Source organism: Orycteropus afer, unplaced genomic scaffold, assembly GCF_000298275.1.
Source record: "Orycteropus afer afer isolate SDZICR_OR568_19922 unplaced genomic scaffold, OryAfe1.0 scaffold00951, whole genome shotgun sequence".
Taxonomy (NCBI): domain Eukaryota; kingdom Metazoa; phylum Chordata; class Mammalia; order Tubulidentata; family Orycteropodidae; genus Orycteropus; species Orycteropus afer.
Genome location: NW_006922538.1, coordinates 236,473 through 247,325, shown reverse-complemented (window position 1 = coordinate 247,325; position 10,853 = coordinate 236,473). Strand labels below are relative to the sequence as shown.

Here is a 10,853-nt window from a genome sequence, read left to right as displayed (position 1 = left end):
GAAATAAGTCAGTCACAAAAGGACAAATATTGTATTAGTCCGTTATTGTAAACGTTAAGGAAAGGTTTATATATCGGAGGACATTTTCTTTGTTGGTTACCAGGGGTGGGAGGGGAGGGGAGGGAATGCTGTTAGGAAAAAAAAAAAAAAAAAAGGTGTATGTCAGGTTTGTATCCTTTCACTATACTTATTCAATCTTTATGCTGAAAAAAATAATACAAGGCTGAACTATATGCAGAAAAACATAGCATCAGGATTAGAGGAAGACTTATTAACAACCTGAAATATGTAGATGGCACAACCTCGCTTGCTGGAAGTGAAGATGATTTGAAGCACTTACTGATGAAGATTAAAGACTAAAACCTTCACTGTGGATTACATCTCAAAATAAAGAAATCACAAATCCTCACTACTAGACCAGTAAACAACACCGCAACACATGGAGAAAATATTGAAGTTGTCAGGGATTTCATTTTACTTAGATCTTCAATCAATGCCCATGGAAGCAGCAATCAAGAAATCAAGCAATGTATTTCATTGGTCAAATCTACTGCAGAAGACCTCTTTAAAGTGTTAAAGAGCAAAGATGTCACTTTGAAGAACAAGGTGCGTCAGACCCAAGGCATGATATTTTCAATCTCCTCATATGCAGTAAAAGTTGGACAACAAATAAGGAAGACTGCAGAAGAATTGATGCATTTATATTTCGGTGTTGGCAAAGAATACTGAAAATACCATGGATTTCCAGAAGAATGAACAAATCTGTTTGGAAAAAAATACAGCCAGAATGCTCCTTAGAAACAAGAATGGCCACACTTTGTCTCACCTGTTCATGTTGTCAGGAGGGACCAATTCCTGGAGAAAGACATCATGCTTGGTAAATAGGTCAGTGATAAAGGGAAGGCACTCAACGAGATGGATTGACACATGGCTGCAACAATGGGGTCAAGCATACCAAAGATTGTGAGGATGGTGCTAAGATGGGTAGTTTTTCATTCTGTTTACATCGGGTTGCTATGAGTCAGAGCCAATTCAACAGCACCTAACAACAACAATGTTGTTTACCCATAATCCATTTTCCTTTTCGTAAGAAATATTCTCTTTTGAAATATTACTTTTTTACCATTGCATATAAACTCAGTAAAACTGTCAGTCGAGTCAAAGTGCACTGCCCCCTCAACATTCATCTCTGGGACAGGTAAAAAAAATTCATACCATAGTAAGTTTGGTATAGTGGGGGCAGAAAACCCTAGTGTGCAAGAAAATTGTCTGTTAGATGCCAGTGTTCAAGCAGAGGTATCATGCTAAAGGAAATGGAGAATATTAAACTGCTAAGTTGATTAAGAGGTAAAAAGACATCTTTATAGTGATTTAGTTGTATTTTTTCTTCTTTTGGTAAACTTTTTTTTGAGGTGTAATCTATATAAAGGTCCCCATGATTTGCAGTCAAAGAAAGATCGATTGTTCAAACCCACCCAGTGGCACCCAGAAAGAAAGGCCTGATGATCCCCTTCCATAGATCACAGCCACGGGAACTGGATGGAGCAACTCCACTGCGTAACACATGAAAATGGCATGAGTCAGAATAGTCTCAGAGGGAATGGAGTTTGGTTTAGTTTTTTAAATATACACAAAGTTAAGTATAAAATCCTGATGGATTATTATAAAGTAAACACATACATGTAACAACTACTCAGATCAAGGTAATAGAATGTTACCGTGTTCTATTGACAGGGAGAAGAATTTTAGACAGTGTAGTAGCTACTTTTTAAAACTTGTTAAATTACATCATTAAGAACCCCACCCATCTATTTAGTAAAACCAAACCAGTTGCTACCAAGTCAGTTCATCTCGTGGTGACCTCGTATATTTTCAGAGTAGAACTGTGCTCTCTAGGGTTTTCATTCAGAAGCAGATCACCAGGCATTTCTTCCAAGGCTTCTCTGGGTGAATTTGAACTGCCAATTTTTGGGTTAGTAGCCAAGGACCTAACCATTTGAACCACCCAGGAACTCCTATCTATTAATAAACCTTTAACTTACTTCTGTGTTCTGTACATAGAGCATACAACCTCATTGTAAATATATTAAATGAGTCACACAAGACTGATAATGTTATCCATATGGCTAACACACTCTAAGGTGACTCCCAAGGAGTCATACATTTGTATATTCCCCTCTCCTTGAATTTGAGGAGGGGAGAGACCTATGATTTTCTTCTAGCTGACAGAATATGGTGAAAGTATTAGGAGAGTGAGATAGACAGGTTTTTGATTAGGTGCCATGACTTCATCTTATACCTCTAAAATGTAAATAAACACAATACTGCCATTCAAAAACATTTATGACTGAACACCTGATATAACTATCATTCTCTTTGGGTCTCCATTGCACCCCATAGAGACTTCCATTGTAGCTAATGGGGCAATTATTTAGCATGTGCATTTGGGGGGCAGGGAAATACCTCCCCTACTAGGTTAAGAATTTAAGGGTGTATGATCTTATAATTACAAGACTTGGAACATAACAGATGCATAATAAACACATAGAGAAATCAGAAGCAGGAAGAGAAGCCCCTTCCTCTTCTGATGTCCTTCCAGCACCCTCTTCTGACAAAGTTAAACATTGTGCCAGCTGGTAGAGGAAAAATGCTGCAGTATCACGGTATCCAGCCACAAGGCAGAGCAATGATGTATATTGGAAGTATATTGGAAGTTTAGAAGAATAACAGGAAACTGGTATGCTGGGGGAGAAAAACTCATTTCAGTTGAAGGAGGTATAATTAAGAAAGGAGCTCTGGTGCCATAGTGTCTAAGGCATTTGACTACTAACCAGAAAGCTGGCAGTTCCAACCCACCAGCCACTCCTGGGAAGGAAGATTAGGCAATCTACTTCCATAGTGATACCACCTGGGAAATTGCTGTAACAATTAGTTGCTGTCTAATTGGCTCTGATTCATGATGACCTTATGTATGATAGGAAACTTTGGGTCCTTTGTCATCTTCACAATCTTTGGTAGGTTTGAGCTTAATGTGTCTCATGGAGGGTTTGAAAAAAAAAAAAAAAAGGCTTCATTTCAGCTGATTGGCTGAGAGACTCTCCCTCCCAGGCATTGAAGATGTAAACTGCCACGTTGTGGAGGGCAGTGAGAGGGCCATGTGGCAAGGAACTGTAGGACTCAGAACGCCCCACCTCTGACAGCCAGGAAGAAGGTAAAGACCTTAGTCCTACAACTATAAGGAACTGACTTCTGCCAGCAAACAACCATATGTGCTTATAAAAAAAAAAAAAAAAAAAAAAAACTCAAGCTCCAGAATAAAATGCAACCCAATTGACATGCTGTTTCAAGTTTTATGAGACACTGAGCAAAAGACCCTGCTAATTCTTGCTCAGAGAGATAATAAATGTATGTTATTTTAAGCCACTACATCTGTGGTAATTTATTGTGCAATAATAGAAAACTAATACAATGTGTTCTAAGTAAACAGGAAGATAAAAATATGTTAATAGAGTATAGATTTACAACATACTTTTACTCTTTTACTTACTAGATTATCATATTTACCTCAAGGCATTTATGTCAGGATTAAAGCAGAAGTTTTATGTACAGAATTTAAGGCTTTGTGTGACTTTCAACATCCCAAAAAAGTGAGATCCCATCTCATTTACACTGCTATTGTCAGTCTGTGGCAGTTTCAACCCCACTCACTGGCACCGGAGAAGACCTGACGTATGAAAAGTCTGCCTAAATGTGAGCCAATGAAAATTACGGCTTGCAGTATTCAGGAGCTTCTCTACCCACCCCCAAACTGCCATTGTGTCAATATTTGTTGTCTAGATTCAAGGTATTTGGAGACTGGGGGCTGAGTGAATCCCATGAGAGACCAAATGAGGATGCAGCAGTAGCTTCACTACCTGTTTTCTGCTGTATTTAAGTAGGTGCCCTTCTACTACAGTTCCTGCTAAAATGGTACAAGGCTCTTCGCTCACTTGCAGTTTCCATCCTAGCATGAACCTACATGTACCTCCCAGCATTTTTGCACATTGCCTGGAGAGTCGTAGCTGCTTGAGAGTCCCTCTTGCCAAGCTCCTCCTGTGCCTTAGACCAGAACTTTTGTCACCTGAACACTACTACCTCTTTATACTTAGAGAAACAGAGATTACTGCCACTGTTAAAAATTCTGCAGCTCAATACTAGTGAATTCCGCCTCTGGTGGTGTAGTGCCTAAGGCACTTGACTGCTAACCAGAAGGCTGGTGGTTCAAACCCACTAGCCACTCCTCAGAAGGAAGATTGGGCAATCTACTTCCATAGTGATACCACCCCCGAAACCCAAGGAGGGGTCACTATGAGTTGGATCTGACTCGATGGCAGTGAGTTTTTTTAGTACTAGTGAATAAATCATGAGTTTCTGGGGACTAAAATTTTTGAATCAAATATCAAATAATCAATATTATCCTCTGATGGAATGAAAACTGGCTGTGTCATCCTGTAGCTATACTAACTTTTAGTACTTTAGCAAGTTAGTACCAGCTATACTTTTAATACATTCACTGAACACATTCTAGTTGAATTTCCTGTTTTACAGTCTACCAGTTTAAATATATTTTTATATAGTAAGTGGTTATGATTTCTTTCTCTACAACTTCCTCACACTCACTTTCTTGTAAAGTGACTAGTATTTGCTAGGGTTATTTTTTGTTATTATAAGTAAAAGCATCAAAGTATGACTATTCTCAAATTTTCTGGAAGTTCTAATTATATTTTTTTAAATTTGAAATTGAATTTTGAAAGAAGTCCTTACACTATAGAATTCTCAGTGTATTCCTCAAAACATAAATTTCAGACTTTTAATTACTCATTCCAAGTTTCTGGTCTTTTTTCTAGGCAGAGTTCCAACCCTGAGACTGTTTTATTCTTGGTTTTGTATCTATTGTCAGTATCAATTCCAATATCTCATTTTCCCATGGTCCTCTTTCTGCTTTAATTTTATCCACAAACCCAACACCATCTCTAGTAATTAGACTTCATCCAGATAAAACTCTCTCCTCCTTCTCCTTTTGGTAATTCTTCCCCAATCACGGCCTAAATCACTTCAGCAAAGTAAAGGAAAATATGAGGCAAGTTTATCTAAAGACTCAGTGAGGAGGAAGATATAACTTTAAATTCTGTGAAGAACTGACCTGTAGCTATATGCTAATGAACATCTTAAACATAATTTTAATTAAACATTAGCAGTAAATAACACAAATTCTGACTGACACTTAAAATTAAAATGATGGGCTGCACATTTAACAATGTATTCATGATATGCCATGAAAATTACATTTCTGAATACTGTATTCATCTAGAAACAAATATCCAACATTATCAGCTCATCTGAATAGACCACTAGAGCTACATTACCTCTTATACTTATTAGCAAACAACTAACTGTTTGAAAACTATTCAAAAGTATTCTTCAACTATGAAAAGTGATATATTAAAAATACTTACAATTTCTTCAAGATCATTATGAATTCTTCAAGTCTGTCTTCAAATCCTTTTGGTCCATATAAAGAAGAGCAGCCATGCATTTTCCTAATGTGAACAGCTATATTATGAGAGTCATCAGGTGGTGTGGGCTCACTTTGTTCTTTATAGTCAGTAGATCTTCTGAGGAAAGAAACATAACAAAGCAGTAATATTTTATGGCATTACATATTGTACAAAAATTTAAATGAAGTTTTACTTCATCACCAAGATTTAAAAGTACTTTGTTCAATGTATCAGGAATACATTATTCTGGCATAATATGGCATTTAAATAACATAGGCCTCTTCAGTATCTCAGAATAGTTTCATCATTAGTAGAATAGTCATACATGTCATTCTGTTGATTTTAAGTCTAAAAAATAGAAAATATCAGCTACATTCAAAGTATAAAATTTGATTAAATGAAATATAACAGTCCTGCAAAAATGAAATGTGTTTTATGTTATATCAAGTTTATGTAATTTAGGAAAATTTTTCTAGTCAATGAATAACACCCTTCTCTTTACACTCATTTAATTGTTTTTAAGTACCAATTACAAAAGAGGCTTAAAAAAAATTGCTTCCCAGTGGTAAACTATAAACTTCTTGAAGACAGGCAGACTTCATACCTCATTCTTCTGACTTTGTAAGCTATGCACAAAAGTCCCTACTTAGGAAACGTATAGATGAATGAATATTTTCCAAGCACCAAGCATTTCTATTAAGAAGTCACTGAAAATCTAAGGGCAAGAAATCTAACAAATATACTTTTCATTAAGGAAAAAAAAAAAAAATGTGGAGGAGATGACAAAAAAAAAAAAATCATAGCTTCCAAAAAAAAAAAAAAATCCAAACCCACTGCCATTGAGTCAATTGCAATTCATACCAACCCCCATTGGGTTTCTGAGGTGATAAACCTTTAGGGAAGTAGATTGCCCATCTTCTTTCCTCAGAGTGGCTGGTTGGTTTGAACCCCCAACCTTCTGGTTAGCAGTCAAATGTCTTAGCCTCTGCACCACCAAAAGTCCTTAATTGTAGCTTAGTCATCTTTAGTTATATGCATGCCTAATGATCTAGATCCATAATTAAAGGTTACTAACTCCTCGGAAGGAAAGTTGGGCAATCTACTTCCGTAGTGACACTGCCTCGGCAACCCAAGGAGGGGTCGCTATGAGTCAGGTCTGACTCGACAACACATAACAACAACAAAAATCTATGATTGTTTGTGTTTTCTATTATCACTTCTATTTTCTTTTTTCTTAAGGATGAACTACACTTGTTAGATGTCTTGTCCTTAGGTTTTCAGTGACCTTTGTAGAACGCTTGGTGGTGGGAAAATGAATGGAAGTTGCTCAAAGAGGACAAGAGAATACAGTAAGGTTTAAAATTGGAAAATATCTTGTCACGGTTAGATCCTTTCACCATCGTTATTCAATGGCGAGCAGATAATTCTAGAAGTTTGACTGTATGAAGAACACTGTGTCAGGATTAGAGAAAGACATTTTAACAACCAGCAATATGCAAATAACACAGTCTTGCTTGCCAAAAGTGAAGAGGACTTGAGACACTTACTGATGAAAATGAAATACTACATCTTTCAGCATGGATAGTACCTCAACATAAAGAAAACAAAAATCTTCACAACCAGACCAATAAGCAACAGTGTAATAAACAGAGAAAAGATTGAAATTGTGAAAGATTTCATCTTACTTGGATCCACAGTCAATACCCATGAAAGCAGCAAACAAAAAAAATCAAAGGACATATGTACATCCTGTCAGTTCCAACTAATAACAGCATTATATATAACAGAATGTAACATGTTCAGTCCTGTGCCATTCTCACAATAGTAGGTATTTTGAGTCCATTTTTGCAGCCACTGTGTCAATCCAATTCATTGAGGATCTTTTCTGCTGACCTTTTTGTTTACCAAGCATGATGTCCCTTTCCAGATAAAGTGGAGGGTCAGTGAAAAAGAAAAGGATCTTCAATGGGATGGATTGACACACTGGCTGCAACAATGGGCTCAAACATAGATACAATTTTGAGGCTGGTGCTGCACCTGGTAACATTATTTTTTTTGTGCACATAAGGTCACTATGAATTACAACCAAGTCTATGATACCTAACAACAGCAACAATTATATACATGAGAAGATAAAAACATGAAGTTAAATATAAGACATATATTATAAGGAATAATAACAAATTATCGCATTAACATCTAGCATATTCTGAGCCTTTGACATGTGCAGGCTACTCAGCCAAGCACACATTGTAAACACATTTTATTTCATTAACAATAACAATATGAAATAGATAATATTATTCCCATTTATAAGAGGACGAAATTGTAGCATAAAGTGTTTATGTAATCTGTCTCATAGCTAGTAGAGGTACAATGAGATTTTTTTTCATTTATCTGTAGTTCACAGAACACTTAAGCTTGATAGAAAAACTTACCTGAAGTATATAAGAGAGACAATGAAGATATCCTACTATAATTTATATACATAAAAATTAAAAGCCACAATTCATTTCCCCTTCCAAAAATATCTTTACAGCACTTCAGCAATTCCTTCCTGACACCTAGAATGATACTGAAAATTCTAGTTTCTGGTTATTCCCCTAAATAAATCAAACACCAAGTAGAGTAAAACTCAGCCATGATGAGAATTCAGGTCTACTGCAATTGGTTATCTTCCTCCACCCAGACCTGATTTTCAAATGCACATGGACTGAAATTCTTATCTTCTGGAGAAGAGGAGGCCCATGGACTGCAAGGGAGAGAGAAGGTAGATATGGCATACTGTGTGTCAGAAATGTAGAGTGAGTCCCATGCATTCAGTATTCTCCTGGCTAAAGTGCCTCATATTTGGCCAAAACACCCACCGATCAGGATATTCTTAGAATTTCTGAATTAATTCTGGAAATTCCCAGCCAACCAAAGGATTTAGGATTCCCCTCAATCATATTTAACCCACTGTGGCCAACTGTCACCAGGAGAAGCCAAACCACCACCAGAAACAGAAACAAATTTTGGATGTTCATCCACATTGACTGATTAATTGATAAGGTTCTCTTCAAGAAATGGTGGTCACCACAATTAGATACCATTTCACTCCCACTAAGACAGGTAAGATAAAAGAGAGAAAGGAAGAAAGAAAGAGGGGGGGGGAGGGAGGAAGAGAGAAAGGGAAGAAGAAAGAAAATATCAAATGTTGGTGAGGACAAAGAAAAATTAAGGTAGAACACTTACACAAACACCCTGAAGGACAGAATCACCAGGCCTGCAAGTTGGGACCACAGTGTTGGGAGACATCAAGCTCCATAAGCACAACATAGCACATAAAAATCTTGTTCTACAACCTACTTTGGTGAGTAGTGACTGGGGTCTTAGAAGCTTCCATGGGGCCATCTAATATGCGACTATTGGTCTCCTCTCACTTGAAGCAAAGAAGAGTGGAGAAAATCAAAAGCATTTGGAAACAATTAGTCCAAAGATAAGATGGACCACAAGGACCTCAGCCTTTATGAGCCTACCAGCAGAAGAACTAGATGTTGCCTAGCTACCAATGACAACCACTCAGAAAGAGATCAAAACTGGAGATCCTAAGTTCCAGTAAGATGGCAGATTAGGCAGAAAGACTGAACAGACCCTCTTCAACAAAGAAAAGGGGAACCAATTAACACAGATCCAAAAGATAATCCTGGACCCCTGAGCTTTGAAGGTAAGGATATAGGAGTGGACTAAACTCCAACTAGCAGAAGAATTTGCATGCAAACATCAAAAAAGGAGACATATGGAGCAGTAGTCTAGCAGCAATCCTGATGGCACAGACAGCTTGGATATTGCCAAGTGGTGGTAGGACCTAAGAATTAACCTAAAAATCAGCCCTGCTAACCAGGGACTGCATTGAGGACTGCTCTGGTGGCTGGTGAATAAAAGGGGAAGCAGAAAATAGGAAGGTGGACTGAGCTGTGGATTTTTGCCTGTCCAGAGGGTGCAGCCATTTTGAATGTTTACAAGTGGTTTGACCATTTTGGATATTTAAGGCACCACCATTCTCCCAGATCCCAGGGACTTGAGAACAGTCTCCACATGTTGGGAACCAAACTGACATTCTGGACGTGGATGACTAGAAAGGTGCCACATTCCCATTGTTGCTCTTATATCCCACACCCTCTTGGTGAATGGAGGTGCGGCCATCCTTCACTCCCACCCACCTTCTAGGCCGACAGGAATTCCATCCCAGTCTGTGTGATTGGACGAAGCCTGGGTGCCCTGCCCCAATTATTTTTTTATTTTTCTGTTTTCCTTCTTTTTAGTTTATTTATTTTTGTCTGTTTTAAAACAATTATTATTACTTTTGTCCTTTTTATTATTATTCTTTATTCCTCCCTTTCCAGATTCTAGTTTTCAGCTTTTTTACTTTTCCTGTTCCTGGTTACAATTTTCAAAATTGTCCCTCAAATATAATGGTGAAATTAGGAGATTTCCAGATAAGCAGAAACTTAGGGAAATTGTTAAAACCAGACCAACCTTAGAAGAGATACTAAAGGGAGTCCTTTGAACAGAGAACCAAAAATAACAAACTACAACCAATCATTAATACACAAGATGACATAACCCAGAAACCTCAGCTGTGGATATATCCAAAGCTTACAAGATTACAAGCTTACAAGGTTCTAAACAGGGAACCAGAGACTTCATTTGGCAAATGAGGACAACTACAAACCAAAAAGAGGGAAAATACTGTGTAGATACAGAACTTTTAAATAGTGAGGAAGTCAAGAGAGTTGCAAGATAGAATGGGCTGTTCTAAACTCAGGGAGAAAATTATAAATCATAGGGTAACCTCAAAGAAAAATGATAAACCTTCACATCACAATAAAAAGGAGGACAAGCAAAAATATTCAGCAAATACTAAAACAACAACAACAAAGGAAATGAAAACACATTTCATAAACATAATGAGCTCAGCACAGACAATAATATGGAACAAGGAAACTAGGGACACCATGAAAAAACACATAACAAAGTGATAGCACCCAATTCATACTTATTGATAATTACACTGAACTTTAATGGATTAAATGCACTACTTAAGTGATGGAGAATTGTAGACTGGACAATAAAGCATAAATGAACAATATGCTGTCCACAAGAGACACACCTTAGAGACAAAGACAAAAATAGACTAAAAATCAAAGGTTGGAAAAAGATATAGCAAGCAAATGGCAACCAAAAAAGAGCCAGAATGGCAATATTAATTTTTGATCAAATTGACTTTAAGACAAAAACCACCATACAAGACAAGGAAGGACATTATATAATGAT

General features: G+C 37.1%; 1 protein-coding gene across 1 annotated transcript in view; it reads right to left on the bottom strand.

Moving 5' to 3' along the window:
• Nucleotides 1-10,853, bottom strand: part of LOC103212402 (cyclic nucleotide-binding domain-containing protein 1-like) — a gene marked incomplete at its 3' end in the record, with an annotated part of 345,086 nt that overhangs the window by 238,965 nt on the left and 95,268 nt on the right. Inside the window, exon 4 of the mRNA XM_007958387.1 lies at nt 5,496-5,654. Within this exon, the coding sequence (XP_007956578.1) occupies nt 5,496-5,654 (159 nt within the window). The remainder of the gene's footprint in view (nt 1-5,495; nt 5,655-10,853) is intronic.